General features: G+C 37.4%; 1 protein-coding gene across 1 annotated transcript; it reads right to left on the bottom strand.

Moving 5' to 3' along the window:
• Nucleotides 1–2,114: 2,114 nt before the first annotated feature.
• On the bottom strand, nucleotides 2,115–17,409 carry LOC121387806 (integrator complex subunit 9-like). Its single transcript, XM_041519018.1, has 16 exons — nucleotides 17,325–17,409; nucleotides 15,886–16,006; nucleotides 15,144–15,233; nucleotides 14,321–14,365; nucleotides 12,178–12,289; nucleotides 11,774–11,954; nucleotides 10,717–10,777; nucleotides 10,536–10,578; nucleotides 9,386–9,514; nucleotides 8,241–8,296; nucleotides 7,312–7,461; nucleotides 6,275–6,361; nucleotides 5,830–5,928; nucleotides 4,875–4,994; nucleotides 3,507–3,563; nucleotides 2,115–2,662 (listed from the first exon to the last, which is right to left on the bottom strand). The coding sequence occupies exons 1-16, from the start codon at nucleotides 17,402–17,404 to the stop codon at nucleotides 2,543–2,545; spliced, it is 1,551 nt and encodes a 516-aa protein (XP_041374952.1). The 5' UTR covers nucleotides 17,405–17,409; the 3' UTR covers nucleotides 2,115–2,542.
• Between the last annotated feature and the right edge of the window lie 1,527 nt (nucleotides 17,410–18,936).

Genomic DNA, 18,936 nt, shown 5'->3' with positions numbered 1-18,936 from the left:
CTATTTGTTATATATACTCAAAAACCAGGTTTTACCTACATTATAACAGTTTTATTGACTAAAAGATTTTTTACAACCCTTTGTACTTGTAGCTGCCTTATGCATCACAGACACATGATTGCCAGGTTAACTATACATCACAGTGTAATCGAATTCCACCGTGTTGTTTTCTTATTGGACCTATGGCATTGGTGACCTGGTCATCACCTAGGAGCAGCCAGTCGTATGTCTGGAAATTGTTAACATGCATACGTGTGAAAACAACTATGTGTTATCAAAAATAACATGATGTTCTCACCAACAGGTGTGTAAGAAATTAAAATTTTCAATCTTGAACATTTTAAGCCTTATTTAAAAAAGATTATCATGGAAAATATACCCATTATATACATGCTGAACTATACTAGTCACAAGAAGTTACGGACCACATGGACACTGCTGTCTTGAGATGGGAAGCCGAAATCGCTGTGCCAGTGGTATGGAAACACTCTTGAAGTTGTTGGATGATGGAATGGCTCTCGCTTGCAGGCATCTCGATACTCATCTCATTCAGATATGGCAGGGCTTGACCACAGTCCGGGTTGGGACATAGCCCAGTGCTACAGCGCTCGCTTGATGCACGGTCAGTGTGGGATCAATTCCCATCGGTGGGCTCATTGGGTTATTTCTTGTTCCAGCCAGTGCACCACGATTGGTACATCGAAGGCCATGGTATGTGCTATCCTGTCTATGGGATGGTGCATATAAAAGATCTCTTGCTGCTAATCGAAAAAAGACTAGCCCATGAAGTGGTGACAACGGGTTTTCTCTCTCCATATCTGTGTGGTCCTTAACCATATGTCCGACGCCATATAACTGTAAATAAAATGTGTTGAATTCGTCGTTAAATAAAACATTTCCTTCCTTCATTCCTGCAAATGACCCATGGCAAAGTCCATATAGAGATACTTTTTACCCATCAGTCCAGATCCACAATTTGTCCACAAACCATGCATTTTTTGTTTTCGGAGCCTCTCTAGTGTCCGTATCGGACACAAGATGCTACAATATGCCAAATTAAAAAATCATCACGTGTCAAGTGAACATTGTCCGATTACAGCAATAAAAACCTGTGAGTGCGGGATGTAGCCCAGTGGTAAAATACTCACCTGATGCATGGTCAGTTTAGGATCAATGCCCGTTGGTGGATCTGTTGGGCGGTTTCTCGCTCTATCCAGTGCACCATGACTGGTATACCAAAGGCAATGGTACATGCTATCCTGTCTGTGAGATGGTGCATATATAAAAAGATTCCTTGCTGCATTAGGAAAAATGTTGCAGGTTTCCTCAATTGACTATGTGTGTCAGAATTACAAAATGTTTGAAATCCAATAGCTGATGATTAATTAATCAATGTGCTCTAGTGATGTCATTAAACAAAACAAAGTTTAAAAACTATCGACAAAATATGCAGAACAGTGGGGGAGTTTATTCAAATTAAGCAGAAGGACAGCAGTTTCGGATATCACTGAAATACGGAATTCTGGCAAAGTGGAGTTTTTTGTTTTCGTTTTTTTTTATCCATGGTCATGTGCCATATCTTTATGTCTTGATACCCCAAATGTTGATTATTTATCACATCTGTAGGTTGCCTGCCTCATTGTTAGGTCATCTGTCAACTTAGGTTGCCTGCCTCATCCTTAGGTCATCGGTCGACTTAGGTTGCCTGCCTCATCCTTAGGTCATCTGTCAACTTAGGTTGTCTGCCTCATCTTAGGTCATCTGTCAACTTAGGTTCCCTGCCTCATCCTTAGGTCATCTGTCTCATCCTTAGGTCATCTGTCACACCTATGTCATCTGTCAACTTAGGTTATCTACCACATCAATCAAGTACCACACTTTTAGTTTGTCTACTATGCGTCCCATATTTTATGTCATCTGCCACATTTATAGGTCATTGTGTGTGTCCCATAGATTAGGGTCTCCACGAGTACTCGAGTACTCGGGCACGGGTCGAATCTAGCAAGACTCGAGTCCGTTCACAGGACTCTTAGTACCTGTACAACATGGAACACAATGAGCAACTACAATACAATGGACATTATGTAGGACAATAATTTCAGCAGTAGATAATCAACAATATTAAGTTACACAATCATATGATCATGCACTTGTTTATTTTTTTAAACTGACCGTCAGTCCGTCACAACAATTCTAAATGTAATACAATGGCATGATTTGACATCCATGTTCAGTGCTGGAATTAAGATGCATATGCTAGTATTTTACTTTATTCACTAATCTCATCATCATCTAGTGTAAGTGTCGGGTATTCGGGTCGAGTTTGATCTTTGAGTACTCGAGTCCAATATTTGGACTCATGGACTCATGGAGGCCCTACCATAGATCATCAGCCACATTTATATGTCAATGTGTGCTTTATCTTTGCATTGCCATCTGCCACAACTTAAGATCACCGTATACGACAATTCCAAGACCACATGATTCTGGAACATGTATGTAATGTATGGAACAGTCCGAGTTAACACGTGACGAAGTTGCGTCATAATTTCTGCAGACATTTCAGCAGCGTGTCTCTGAGTCGTATACGAATGGCTTCGTCTCCTTCACAGATGATGTGCGTCGAGTCGCCCTCCACTTGTATCAGTGTGTCGTCATTCGGCTGAAACGGAAATCAGATGATTAGCAAATTAATTTCGTAATTAAAGGTGCATTATCAGGTCTCTAAGAACTGAAAATCTGCACAAGTCATTTACGGATTATGCCAAAAATAAATTACAGGAAACCCCATTTCATTTTGTGCAACTGTATCAATGATGCCCGAAACTCTGTTGTAATAACAGTGTTCAAGATTAAAATTTTGGGGCAGTATCCCAGTTGGATACTAACATTTCAAAATCTGGTATCCTACATGAGAATTTAGTATTATATGGTATCCTGGTGGGATAATGGGTTCTTGAAGTCTGGTATCCAAAATTAAATTCTGGTATCCCCAGGATATCAGGATACCGTTAATCTCGAACACTGAATAACAATATAATGCATCAGTCTGATACCTATTGCGCGAACCATGCAAAAGAAAACAAATCTCATGCAGTTTCAAGCATAACAGAGTTAGGAGCATATGATAAACGATAGCTTCATTTAATGCATGAACAAAAAATAGGTTAATTCAAAACTAAGATTTGCATGAGTTCTGGGCAAAGAAAACTAAGACCTCTGTTAGGTATAGCCCTGTGCAAATAATATACCGTGTCATGTTATACACCAGTTCTTTTCAAGATAATGGGGAGGGGTGTGTCGGGCCATAGGATTTCAAACTATCAAAATAGTTGAATAGTTGTACTCTATATAATAATAATCATGAGAAAAAAAAAATTGGTTCCGTGATTTTGCCGACACGGTACCGGAAACCGATTGTTACTGTGAAATCTGAAGGCCTGTGTGTGTGTGTGCCCATGTGCATGCAGGCAAGCATTATGTACATTATACAAGAGGTGACTTACCAAATCAATGATGGATCCGTTTCCTGTGTCTTCCACTTTAATGGACGAGATTCCTTGCTGGAAAGTAAAACGAATATTTCTTTAACCAATATACCGTGAGCAACACATTTTGAACTAAGGATATCTGAACATTAGGTTATTCAGCCATCGAAATATACAGAGTGGGTGGTAATCAATACACAGGTAAGGGGTGGGACGTAGCCCAGTGGTAAAGCGTTAGCTTGATGCGTGGTCAGTCTAGGATCGATCCCCAGTCGGTGGACCCATTGGGCTATTTCTCATTCCAGCCAGTGCTCCACAACTGGTCTAACAGGCTGAAGTATGTAGTATCCTGTCTGTGGGATGGTGCATATAAAAGATCCCTTGCTGCTAATCGAAAAGAGTAGCCCATGAAGTGGCAACAGTGGGTTCCTCTCAATATCTGAGTGGTACTTAACCATATGTCCGACGCCATATAACCGTAAATAAAATGTGTTGAGTGCGTCGTTAAATAAAACATTTCCTTCCTTCCTTCAATACACAGGTTAGGACAAATTTATCAAGTTTACAACTCCTACTATTATTTACCATAGAATTATTTCACAGGCACACCGATACTTTACTATTCATTAATATCACAATATCACTTTTGTCGGACTTCGACATGAAAAAAATTGAGAGGTGATCTTTTATATTTACTTTCTCCACAGACAGGACAGCACATACAACAGCCTTTGTTGTGGTCCACTGGTTGGGATGGGAGAAAGAAAAAAACACCCCAAAACTGGGTCCACCAAAGACTGATTGTATGAGCCTTCGAACCTCAGGTGTTGGGAGTAAAACTAAACAATTAAAGTGGATGAGAATGGAATATTTGTTTAATGACCATGGAAAAAACAAACAAAAAACCCCACCTGTGTGATGACCTGGGTTGGTGTGGGAAATTTGGGAGCTCAAGGGGCCTGAACTTGTTACTATTCCCCCGAGAAAGTATTGAATTTTGAGGCCCCCGTTCCACGAAGCGATCTTACTGCTAAGATCACCTTAAGTGCATAAGGTAGTTATGCACTTAAGGTGATCGTAGAGCTAAGAGCGCTTTGAGAAACAGGGCCCAGGTGTTCAAAAATGGTATTACTAGTCTTCTGGCTAGGGATTTTCGAAGCTATCTTAGGTTTACAAAATTGTAACACTTCTGTAGGCTAAGATGACACTATCGCGTACGCCATAGTGATATAGCTTGCAATAGTTTTACGATTTCATAACGCTAAGATAGCTTCAAAAATATGGGCCCTGGGTACCATATCATGAACAAATAGGGGGTGGGGGGGAGCATGGATTTATCACCCAATGTTCTGTACTGCAGCTCCTAAAACAGTGACTGAAGCTAACCTGTTTCAGCGCCTCCACAAAAGACTGTATGTTTGGTGATCCAAAGATATATGGTTTGTTCGGCACTTTCGATCCATCCAGTCTTCTTTTTATGCCCAGCCTTTCCTCCTTTGACAAAAGCTGCAAGAAAATATTTATTTGTAAATCTATAATGAAAATAATGAAAAAAAGATGTTCAGTTTGTATCAGTGAAGGAGAAAGAAAGCAGTGGTGATTTTGTGACCAGAAATGGTACTTACAAGAAAATGTAAGACTATGTCTGATTGGCTGTTGGAAAGACCAGTCTATCTGAGAGTGAGGCATTCGACATGGGTGGGAGGTCAGTATGACCACAAATAAACAGTAAAATAATGTTTTTAAAGAGAATGACAAAGTAAATAAATTATGTTCTTGTAAGACACACATAAGGGACACCACTAAAATTAGAGCGACAGTTTTCAGTGACAAGGACACTTTCATCTCTGAAAACGAGCAGCTTTATTTCTCTCTCAATGTTTTGTTTTCCTGGATGGGTGGTGGATTTAATTTGAGATCGAGGTTTTATAGTATTTTTATTTTTGCTGTGTATGTATGTAAGCATGAAAATAACCAAAAAATGTTTGTATGGTCATGAAAATATGGGGTTATTGTGAGCATTGCAACAAACAATTTTAAAGTTAAAAAAAGTTTGTTTTATTTAACTACACACCACTAGAGCACATTGATTTGTTAATCATCATCTATTGGATGTTAAACATTTGGTAATTTTAACACATAGTCCTAGAGAAGAAACCCACTATTTATCCCATACCATAGACAGGATAGCACATACCACTGCCTTTGTTACACCAGCTGTGGAGCACTGGCTGAAATGAGAAGTAGCCCAATGGGCCCACGACTGGGATCAAATCTTAGTACGACTCCACATAAAGTGAGCACTTTACCACTGGGCCCGCCCCCCAAGAACTTGAATTACCTTCAGCTGGTAAGTGTTGTCTTTAATAACCAGCGATGCTGTTACTATGGAAACTGCAGCACCAGGTTTGACTTCCATGGGTTCCAGGGTTGCTGCAAGCTAAATAAACACAAAAGTAAACTGTTAACGTAAGGGAAAAAACAGAAGGATGGTTATCTGCAAATAGTTCTGAGAAAAGTCAAATAATAACTTTATAATAAAATAAAATTAAAACCAGGAGGCAGTGAGATAAAACTTTTTTAGTTTTTTCCCTGTGGTTGTGATGGATGCAAGTTCTATGAATTAAAAAAATAATAATAATAATACAAAATACCCCAGAAAAACAGAAGAAAAAAAAGAAGACTACATGCATGTCTGCTAAACCCCAAAACAAACCCAACAAAAAAAATTAAATTAAAAAACATTTTTTGAAAGAAAAACCGATTTAAAGGTTTTTCCCCTTCACCTCAGGATCTATTTCTATTGTTTCAAACTGTCTCTTGACCGGCAATGAGATCACTTCTCCTCTCTTGTACGTCAGTGGCGATGGTTCCTGCAAACAAAGAGAACAAAGGAATGCTTATAATATCTAATAACACCCCAGAACATTTTCTCCTTGTTTAAAAAAAACCCCAAATACACATTAAATGTCTTGCCTACCATAAATCTTTTCACTGCACTGTTACGAACATCCATAGGTGCTCCTATAAACCAAGTTTCACTGATCTACGACTTACAGTTTGTGAGAAACTGTTCTAAACGCGAAACTTGAATGCAAAAGTTGCCGCCACCACTACAGACAGGAAAGCACATACCACAGACTTTGATCAGTTGTGGTGCACTGGTTGAAACAAGACAAAACACAATCAGTTGAATGGATCCATTGAGGTTGTTCGATCCTGCAATGCAAGCACCTCAGGTGAACACTCAACCGAATGAGACAAATCCCACCCCCACAAAGAATTTTTTTGTTAGGACATCACAGACAGACACTGAAGATGACAGTAACACGAGAATGAAGCTGCAGCATTCCAAACTAAAATCTGTGAATCAAACATTGTTTCCCACTCCAAAAATGAAGTTTGATCCTTGTGCCTAGTCGATTATATAAAGAATAACTAGTTAATGACATCGAATATCTGCTTCAACCTGTGAAGGTAAGAATGGAAAATTCTGCTTGGAATAGCCTCGTGGAATTTCTCATTCGGCCTGAACAAGATAAAGAAGATATCCGATGTCAGTAACTAGTTATCATCTTTATCCTGCAGACCATAAAAATTAAGGGAAAAAGCTATTATTTCCGTTATTCCAGCCACATTGTACAATGACTTAGAGTTCAAATGAGCTATTTTGTAATGTAGCTATGTGTGTAATGTCACATAAGTGACATCAACAGTCATATCCTGCTACTATACGGATATGACTTTGCTTTATCTGGTACCAAATTCTGTCAATAGAAACGGTGGTTGCAGGCTAAATGGCTGGTTTGCGTGCTGCACCTACCCACACAATTGTCAAGTCGGTTCGGTTTGGGGCGAGGACCGGAGGTTTGGTGTAACTCTCGGCAACCACCAGACTGAGCGGTCTCAAATCTCGAATCAACTTGTTGGCTTGTGCGAAATTCAGACTTGTGTCGATAGGACAGTAACAAACCTGCAAATATGAAAAACATTATTATTGTTATCACTACTACAACTACTGCTGCTGCTGTTAATAATAATAATAACAAGTATTCTGAAAATACTGCTAAAGCAATGCATGTCCACTACTGTGCCAAACAAATTTTCGAATCTCCTAAATTCAATGCCCATAATTCTGTCAAAAATGGGTAAATCGCTATGAAAGTCAAACTTGATTTGTTAAAAAACAAGTTTTATTTCTATCAATTTGTTTTTTTGTCTTTAATGAAAATTAAAGTGCCCTAAAAATGAAGAAAATTCCCCCGTGTTTAGTGTACCATGTCTTGCTAAATGTCTGGGAAAAAAACTATAATCTTATTATTAATAATGGAAAAAGAAATCTGATTTCATAGAGTGCCTCTACCCAACCCATTTTTACTTCCATCACCTTTTTGAATCATAGAAATAAAAAGGTTTATTAATCTTACTACATTTTGTTTGTTTGTTTAACAACACCACTAGAGCACATTGATTTATTAATCATTGGATTTTGGATGTCAAACATTTAGTAATTCTGACATATAGCATTGCAAGGGATCTTTTATATGCACCATCCCACAGGCAGGATAACACATACCACAGCAATTGATATACTAGTCGTGGTGCACTGGCTGGAATGAGAAATATCCCAATGGACACTCTGACGGGGACTGATCCTAGACCGACCACGCATCAAGCAAGCATTTTACCACTGGGCTATGTCTTGCCCGTACTACATTGTGAGAAGTTAAAAAGCGTGAAATGAATGAATACCCGCATGTCCAAAGGTTGGAATGGTCCTAGTGCATCAAGATAGTTTATATCAGGTTCTGAAAAACAAGACAGTCACAGCAGGTAATTAAATAAATAAATAAATAAATTTAAAAAAATAAAATAATAATAAACAAACTAAATAAATAAATACATATACATGAACATATTATATCCTAACTTCTTAAATTTAAATCATATTTTCATACTGGGTAAATACAAGAAACTCCAATGAAAGTGAAGACAATCTGTTTTAAAGCTGTTATTATTTTTATTACAAGCCTCTGAAAATTGCGAGAATGATCATTTCGTTTGTGCGTTGCTCGTACAAATCTAATTTTGCATAATCTGTATTTTTTTCGCGCACAATTTTGAGCACCATTTACTTGGATATAAAAGGTCACACAAAAAGGAAATGGCATACCTGGATTTATTTCTACATAACCGATAAATTAGTCACACAAAAAGGAAATGGCGTACCTGGATTTATTTCTACGTAACCGATAAATTGGTCACACAAAAAGGAAATGGCTTACCTGGATTTATTTCTACGTAACCGATAAATTGGACACACAAAAAGGAAATGGCTTACCTGGATTTATTTCTACGTAACTGATAAATTGGTCACACAAAAAGGAAATGGCTTACCTGGATTTATTTCTACGTAACTGATAAATTGGTCACACAAAAAGGAAATGGCTTACCTGGATTTATTTCTACGTAACTGATAAATTGGTCACACAAAAAGGAAATGGCTTACCTGGATTTATTTCTACATAACTGATAAATTGGTCACACAAAAAGGAAATGGCTTACCTGGATTTATTTCTACGTAAATGATAAATTGGTCACACAAAAAGGAAATGGCTTACCTGGATTTATTTCTGCGTAACCGATAAATTGGTCACACAGATTTTCAATTCTCAGAGGGCTGTATCACTTTTTTTTATTTCAGATTGAATTGTTAAAATAACAATCATACAAATCATTAATTCGTCAAAAGGCTACCTTCAAAATTGCACACCCTGTGTAGATCAATGGTCAGGCTGTTTGGATACTTGAAATTGGAATCTAGCTACTGATTTTCTATCTGAATTCGTTAATTGCTAATAACGATTTGTCTCCAGCTTAAATCTTACATAACACACCTGTGAAAATAATGGTATTAGATGAAGATTTCCCCCACATCTCTATAAAGTGAACGACGTCTCCCATTCTTAGAGATGGGTGACCCGAGAAAACGATACACGGATTCTTGAAGTCTGTACTCAAACCTTCTGGAAAACACAAACACACTGTCCAAATAAAACATGAAAGAAAAGAAAACACAAACACACTGTCCAAATGAAACATGAAAGAAAAGAAAACACAAACACACTGTCCAAATAAAACATGAAAGAAAAGAAAACACAAACACACTGTCCAAATAAAACATGAAAGAAGGAAAACACAAACACACTGTCCAAATAAAACATGAAAGAAGGAAAACACAAACACACTGTCCAAATAAAACACGAAAGAAGGAAAACACAAACACACTGTCCAAATAAAACACGAAAGAAGGAAAACACAAACACACTGTCCAAATAAAACATGAAAGAAGGAAAACACAAACACACTGTCCAAATAAAACATGAAAGAAGGAAAACACAAACACACTGTCCAAATAAAACACGAAAGAAGGAAAGAAAGGAAGGAAAGTTTTATTTAACACTGCACTCAACACAATTTAATTGTGGTTATATGTTGTCAGACATATGGGCCCGTGCTTGTAAAACTTAAAGTCTACACTTTAATAAAGTCCGGACTTTAACGTAATGCTATTTGAATGGTGTTGCCATGACGTTAAAGTCGGGACTTTATTAAACTACGGGGCCAGGTTATGGATCACACAAGAAGTGAGAGGAAACCTGCAGCCACCAAGCAATGGGCTAATCTTTTTAATACATTGAGAATAACATTCATAGATGTAACCATAAACCAAATTTCATTGGTGCAGGACTTTAAAGTTTGTGAGAAATTAAGCTACATGCGAAACTTTAATATCGAGCTAAATGCCATAATACCTAGTATACAGTTGGAACCTGCTGGCTCGAACCCCGTCGGTGCTCAAGAAAGTGTTTGACCCATCGGGTAGTTCGACCTAACCATTTGGTCAATATCGTGTAAGTGTAACTCAAGACTTTGTTTGGTTCGAGCGCTGAGGTGTATCTGACCCTCCCGAGATTCTACTGTATCTCGCCTTTTTACTTGGTAAAAATGAGACAGAAATTACAATAAGTATAAGGTAAATCTTACCATGTAAACTTTTAAAATTCTTCAGTCTTCCTAAACTGACAAGCTGAAAAAGAAAAGAATTAGATGTACATTCACAAAGATAAAACAAAATCAACGTATCAAGACTGATACAACCCGAAAAATTATTAGCTCTTCGTTGCGAATTTGGTCCGAAAATCCGTAGCCTTTTGATTGTATTTACCTCAGCATGGGGGAATGGAGGTTCAGGCAGGTACACTTTGTTCTGTTTCGCTTGTGACAGCCTGAAAGTACAAAATTACGTCAATAATTATTTTTGGAAATAAATGACAATTATATTACTAAATATATATATATACATATGACAACATAAACTAAGAACATGTACAACCATAATAAAAATAAAAATACAGCAATAATAATAAACAAATGACAAAAATTATCTTAATTTTTATCTCTATCTGTCCCTCCCTCTGTCTTCTATTTTGTCTGTCTATCTCTCTGCTTCCCTCCCTCCCTCCCTCCCTCTCTCTCTCTCTCTCTCTCTCTCTCTCTCTCTCTCTCTCTCACTCTCTCTCTCTCTCTCTAAATCTCTAATAAATATAAATCTCTCTCTCAATACAACAAACTATTTAAAGCATTAAATAAATATAAATATAAATATAATATAAAAACTATAAAAACAAATAAGTAAATAAATAAATAAATATAAAACCTGAGTAGTAATACAAGTCTAGTTGATCTGTTGTGTGCCTTCATATAAGAAATATTCCTGTCACTGTACATGTACCTGCAGCTCTAATTATTATGAGACACGGAAGGAGGAAGAAAGAAATGTTTTATTTAAACGGCGCACTCAACACATTTTATTTACGGTTATATGGCGTCAGACATATGGTTAAGGACCACACAGGAAAAAAGAAATGTTTTATTTAAACGGCGCACTCAACACATTTTATTTACGGTTATATGGCATCAGACATATGGTTAAGGACCACACAGATATGGATAGAGGAAACCCGCTGTTGCCACTTCATGGGCTACTCTTTTCGATTAGCAGCAAAGGTTCTTTTATATGCACCATCCCACAGACAGGGTAGTACATGCCACGGCCTTTGATATACCAGTCGTGGTGCACTGGCTGGAATGAGAAATAGCGCAATGGGCCCAACGACGGGGATCGATCCTAGACCGACCATGCATCGAGCGAGCACTGTACAACTGGGCTACATCCTGCCCCATAGACACGGATGAAGGCAAACTGTACTTTTAATTCTTACCACTCTGCAAAGATATTGGAGTAAGCTAGCGTGCTGTCTGACACCGGAGACAGGAAGTACATCGGCACGTTTGAAAGTCCGCACTGGTCCATGTGACCCGACAAACACTCGAAGAGGTCGTAGGTCACGCCGGATGGGTTGCATGGCACCAACACATTTCCACCATTTTTAATTGTCACTGCTGTAAATGAATAAAAACTCCTTATTGTAATAAAACAAGATAAAAAAGAATATAATTTTTTTTTAAGGCTGACAAAAGAAGATTGGATAGGACTAATTATTATTAAAACAGAACTAACCAATCAAAAGAAGGATCTTACCAGCGTTGACACAGAACTCTCCAATCATTGGATAGGATTCATTATTATTAAAACAGAACTAACCAATCAAAAGAAGGTTCTTACCAGCATTGACACAGAACTCTCCAATCATTGGATCCGGATTGACTTGCGGCGTCTGCGTCAGACTGCTCAGTATCAACACATCACTGTTTCGCAGTGGGGCCTGTTCCATCGGCTGAAACAATTTCAACAATAACTATTTGTGATGACAAAATAAAAGAAAGGAATGTTTGTTTAACAACACCTCAGCACATTTTACTTATTTATACTCTGTTTCAATGTTTTATTTAATGACATGTTCAACATATTTTACATGGGGACAAAATGTCAAAATCCTAGGTAACTGCAAGTTGGTATGCATAATATATACCTAGATATCCAATTTCTTAGTTAGAATAATAATATAATTGGTGAGCAGAGCTCGAACTTAAGAATTTGTCTCCCACAGCAATTTTTAAAAGAATTGCCATGGGTGAAACAGTCCTCCGACGGCAATTTTGAGCCTGCCTATGGCAATTTCTTTTTAAAAGTGACATTTGTAGAAAATAAATAATACTAAAAGGTTATTTTGCAATATGTAGACATATTTCAAATGTGAAAATGTTAAATATTGGCAGATATGTACACAAGGTGTATATATTTTGCCATTGTTGAGGAGTTTTACTGATGGCACTATCGGTACAAAAGTGCCATTGGTAATGCTCTCTACCTACGGCAATTTATATCGCCGTCAGTGCTGTCATTAAGTTCAAGCCCTGGGTGAGTAACATAATCATAACACATGTAGTAATGTTCTGTGCCACACTGACATTCCAAATGTATTTTAAATAGATTGATTTTGCAAATGATATACATGTACAGGGAACATTTTGTTCAGTGTCATGTTGCGATTAGCTATGCAAGTGTCAGAGATCGCTACACAATTTTAAAACATTAAACAGTAGTTGCTAATCAATATTCAGTTGACCAGAAATATCACCAAAATATTGACCAAAATGTTCCCGGATATAGTATTTTAAGTGTCTAAAATCAGTGTAAATTGTTTTTTGAAGCAGTCTGCAATTATTAAATATAAAATGTAATGGTTTACGGTGTAACCTACTGGTGGTTTGCCAGAATTTAAATTTGCGTAACTGATACATGAACAGAACAATGATTCACATGAAATATTGCACCCCGATTTTAGTCTGGTTATATGGTGTCGGACATAAGGAACGAAGGAAGGAAGGAAATGTTTTATTTAACGACGCACTCAACACATTTTATTTATGGTTATATGACGTCGGACATATTGTTAAGGACAACACAGATATTGAGAGGAAACCCACTGTCGCCACTTCATGGGCTACTCTTTTCGATTAGCAGCAAGGCATCTTTTATATGCACCATCTCACAGACAGGATAGTGCATACCATGGCCTTTGTTACACCAGTTGTGGAGTACTGGCTGGAACGAGAGAAATAGCTCAATGGACCCACCGACGGGGATCGATCCTAGATCGATCACACATCAAGTGAGCGCATTACCACTGGGCTACATCCCGCCCCCGTGCCATATGGATAAGGATCACACAAATAATGACAACAAAACTCACTGCTGCTATTTACTGGCTGTTTTTTTCAAATAGCAACAAGGGATATTTTATATGCATCATAGTACTTGATAGTACATATAACAATCTTTGTTACACCAGCTGTGGGGCATAGATTGGAACAAGAAATAGCCCAATCGGCGTACTGATGGGGACTGATCCTTCGTTGATAATGCGAGTGCTTTACCACAAAGATACAGCCCACTCGGGTTTACTATATAGAGGGTATTTCATGTTTTTTGTCAAATATGATTTATATCTCATCGAGTGAAGTTTGCACGACTCGTGAGACATGACTGCAAACTTCACAAGATGAGATATAAATCATTTTTGACAAAAAACATGAAATTTATTATATAAATTTTGTCAATTTACCTTTATTTTTAAAACTGCCAGCAGCAAAATAGTTCTGGCTTTCTTACAGTGAAGATAACACTTTCTACAGTGATGATAACACATTATGGAGTGAAATAGTGAAATTTTCACTCTGAAATGTGTTATCGTCACCAAGTGACTAATAACACTTTTATTTCACTGATATTTTAAGATATTTCACTAAATGCTATATAATAAATTAACAAAATAATAAGACTATAAATTAGTATCACTGCCTACCTTTGGATGGGTTGTCAATGTGGAGGACCCTGATATGTAGCACACCTAAAATCAAAATATACACTAAGTATGAAATATTAAACGGATATTAACAAATAAAAGTTTACAACAATTTGACTGTGCCATCAATCCATTAAACACCGATTTGGTTTTATTCAATATAAGGAAAGAAGGAAACGTTTTATTTAACGACGCACTCAACACATTTTATTTACAGTTATATGGCGTCAGACATATGGTTAAGGACCACACATATACATGTATTGAGAGAGGAAACCCGCTGTTGCCACTTCATGGGCTACTCTTTTTGATTAGCAGCAAGGGATCTTTTATATACACTATCCTACAGACAGGATAGTACATACAGCGGCCTTTGATACACCAGTTGTGGATCATGGCTGGAACGAGAAATAACCCAATGGGTCCACCGATGGGCATCGATCCTAGACCGATCGTGCATCAAGCGGACACTTTACCACAGGGCTATGTCCCACCCTTATTCAATGTAAACTTATTCATTCAAGTTCAGTGTTGGTTTTGTTTTGTTTTATTTTTTGACCAGACTCTCTGTGATAAAAAATACCCCATTAAGTCTAAAAGTTTAGACTCAAAGACTCTCACATATATAGAGCAGACTTTGCTGATGGTCTTGAGTCAAGACTTGAAGTTTTTACTAAGAAACACAAAGGAAAAAAAAAAAACAATTTAAAGAATCCATTAAAAAATAAAAAAATTAGTAGATAAAAAAACAATGAAATTTTTTGATATTTATATTTACCATAAACACTTGCCTAAATTAGATTGGCATACAACAAAAAGATACCTTTTCATATGCTGACTGAATGACCCAGTTACAGCTTCCTAAACAATACCCCGAGCTTGATGGGATTGTTTTTACCGCACCAAACACATCCTGGAACAGACAATACAAAACAAAATAAGAATGACAATAATGTGTGCACTGTAATTATTATTATTATTATTAATTTTTCAATTAGCAGCGAGAGGGATCTTTTATATGCAACATCCCACAGACAGGATAGTACATACCACAGCCTTTATTACACAAGTTGTGGAGCACTGGCTGGAATGAGAAATAGCCCAATGGGTCCACCGACGGGGATCGAACCTAAACCGACTGCTTGGCTATGTCTCGTCCCTAGTAGGCAGTGAAAGAGGAGTCAATAAAATGGCTGTACAACTCCATGCTCAACAATTAAAATTCACCCTAGGTGGGAAAGAAACAATTTCTTATTTTATTTAATGACACTCAATTTTTGTTTTATTTACAGTTATATGGAGTCTGACACATGCTTATGGACCACACAGATAATGTGATAAAAAAAAACACTACCGTAACTTCACAGGCTACTCTTTTTTTATTAGCAGTAAGGGATCTTTTATCTGCACCATCCCACAAACAGGACAGTACATACCACAGACTTTGTTACACAAGTTGTGGAGCACTGGCTGGAATGAGAAATAGTCCAATGAGCCAACGAATGAGGATTAATTGTAGACCAATTGCACATCAATGTTGGTTGGTATTAACAACACACACTCACCTTCTTTTGATTGAACCCGACAATCTGCACTTTACTCAAAGATGAATTTATATCATGTAGAGTGTAACACTGGCGCCATTTTGATGGTTCTACGATGTCTTTTAGTGGTGCTGGGAGATTCCTTTAAAACAGAAACAAAATTAAATTATATTAAACAGCTATTCCTAAGTGAAAATAGACATCACATAGACTGCCAAGAGAATTATTTCTCCCATCCCTAGCCATGCAAGACAGGCATGACGTCAGCCCATGCGGAATAAATCGGTCTTGCATGACCACATGACTGCTATTGTTTGACCTGATATTAACATTGGGTGACGTCACGTAAACGGCAAAATAATGCAAGAAATGTTTTTTATATTTCTTAAAAACAAGGAAACCTGCTGTCATAATGAAATTATACTATCATTTTCGGTTTATTCTTTTAGTACAAACCATTTTGGGTACGATCTTTTCAATGGTTAAGATTATTTTATTGTAAGATAAAAATAAAAAATGTAGGTTTTTCACGTTTTCCCAAAATGCTTGTTTTTCATCTCCTGGATGGGAGAAAAATAATCCTCCATTAATGTATCCACGTGGGACAGGGCTCTTCCACCCTCGGGTACATAATATGATGTCAGGGACTCAGCAAGCCTCATCCCTGATAACAAATTATGTACCCTCGGGTGTAACAGCCCTGTCCCACATGGACACATATGAAGGATTCTTTTAGGTCCCCTGATGAAGGCAATGTGATGCTGTCAAAATGTTGGGTAGAAATTGAAACTATAACAGTGAAATATTTATCTTTTTCCAATTTGGGATTTTCAGATGGTATGTTAAAACAAATTTAGTTTTTAACGCACATACATGTACATGTGCTTCATATGCTGTAGCTGTCTGACATTTTACTATATTGACCCTCACGTTTAAATAAAATTGTGAACTGGCTTATTGATAATGCAGTGATAGAAATATGCAGAATATTTCACCAGTTCACCTGATAAGTTTATCAAGAAATCTATTCGTACATCATTTACACATGTCATGTTTTATAAAATTTAAGGGAGACGTTTTGATTGCTCGAAATGAAACTGCACCTGAACAGTTTTACTTGTCCACAGGAGAACAATTTAGGTATATGTTGCTCTTCCGAGCAGATTTACCCCTGTCAGAACAAATGGACAAGTGCTATAATTTCGAACTTTGTGTATGTATATGTGTATGTACTCCTAGTATTTAGCGTGTATAATTTAATTCATCTTCTGTAAGGCGATGAATCAGGGCACCCCAACCCTGCCATTGTTAAAATGAGCTGGGGACAATAATTAGTTTTTTTTTTAAACCTGAAAAAAATTAAACATTTTGAACATTGTAATGTAAAGTACTATATATACATGTATAAGCTACAAGCTCAGCATAGTCCATTTAATGTAAAGGTAAAAGTTAGTACACACTTCAGTATATCAGGTTTCTTCCACTTGGCTGCCATGGATGTTTTTGGGTTTCTCTGGACGTACATCGCCACTTCCTCCATGTATTGTCTGCAGGAGATAAAATAATTCGACATAATTTAAATTTTAAGCTCAAAATTATCCACTGGTAAACTTCATCCAACTACATCACAAGTTGAAATAACCATCAAGTACTATCATTTGAAATGTGCTATGGAAGGAAGGAAAGAAATGGGTTTTTAACGACGAACTCAACACATTTTATTTACGGTTATATGGCATCAGACATACATGTATAGTTAAGGACCACACAGATACTGAGAGAGGAAACCCACTGTCGCCACTTCATGGGCTACTCTTTCTGATTAGCAGCAAGGGATCTTTTATATGCACCATCCCTTAGACAGGCCAGCACATATCACAGCCTTTGATGTACCAGTCGTGGTGCACTGGCTGAAATGTGTTAGGGGTCATTTCACGAATATTCGGGGGCGAGATGTAGCCCAGTGGTAAAGCGCTCGCTTGATGTGTGGTCAGTTTGGGATCGATCCCCGTTGGTGGGACAATTGGGTTATTTCTCATTCCGACCAGTTCACCACGACTGGCATATCAAAGGTCATGGTATGTGCTATCCTGTCTATGGAATGGTGCATATAAAAGATCCCTTGCTACTAATGGAAAAATGTAGCAGGTTTCCTCTCTTAGACTATATGTCAAAATGACCAAATGTTTGACATCCAATAGCCGATGATTAATAAATCAATATGCTCTAGTGGTGTTTTTAAAGAAAAGATAAATGGGAGAAGTTATTGGCCGAGGTCTAATGCATAATATTAAAACCCCACTTGGTTCAGTGTAGGAGACCACTTCACAGAATAATATTAAAGCCCCATTTACACCTCTTCATCATTTTTTACGATATTTTAATAAAAGTCTGGCGAAGTTACCTGTTGATCTGAAATATCTATTCTGTACAGTAGAATAATATTAAAGCCCCATTTACACCTCTTCATCATTTTTTAAGATATTTTAATAAAAGTCTTGCAAAGTTACCTGTTGATCTGAAATGTTGATTCCGTGCAGAAGAATAATATTATAGCCCCATTTACACCTCTTCATCATTTTTTAAGATATTTTAATAAAATTCTTGCGAAGTAACCTGTTGATCTGAAATGTTGATTCCGTGCAGAAGAATAATATTAAAGCCCCATTTACACCTCTTCATCATTTTTTAAGATATTTTAATAAAAGTCTTGCGAAGTTACCTGTTGATCTGAAATGTTGATTCCGTGCAGAAGAATAATATTAAAGCCCCATTTACACCTCTTCATCATTTTAAGATGTTTTAATAAAAGTCTGGTGAAGTTACCAGTTGATCTGAAATATCGATTCCATGCAGCAGAATAATATTAAAGCCCCATTTACACCTCTACATCATTTAAAGTCAGGTCAGGTCAGGTCATAGGGTTTAACGTGCACATTCAGAGCAAGCTGTTGTAGCGCACGCCTGTCAAGGGCATGTCCAGGACAGGAAAAGGTTGGGGTGGGTGGGAGAGGGAACCGCCTGCACTGGCAGGGTGCTAGAGAACACCAGCAGCCTGACCAGGGTCGGTAA

This window comes from Gigantopelta aegis, chromosome 13, assembly GCF_016097555.1.
Source record: "Gigantopelta aegis isolate Gae_Host chromosome 13, Gae_host_genome, whole genome shotgun sequence".
Taxonomy (NCBI): domain Eukaryota; kingdom Metazoa; phylum Mollusca; class Gastropoda; order Neomphalida; family Peltospiridae; genus Gigantopelta; species Gigantopelta aegis.
Note: the sequence above shows the minus strand (reverse complement) of the source record. Positions and strands in the feature narration are given on the sequence as shown.

Excerpts from the sequence above, each read along its gene's own strand:
- LOC121387806 (XM_041519018.1), bottom strand. The coding sequence starts at position 17,404 with ATGGAGGAAGTGGCGATGTACGTCCAGAGAAACCCAAAAACATCCATG. Across the intron at positions 6,362-7,311 it reads CCGACTTGACAATTGTGTGG|GAACCATCGCCACTGACGTA; the intron begins GTAGGTGCAGCA and ends CTTTGTTTGCAG. Across the intron at positions 5,929-6,274 it reads CAATAGAAATAGATCCTGAG|CTTGCAGCAACCCTGGAACC; the intron begins GTGAAGGGGAAA and ends GTGTTTATTTAG.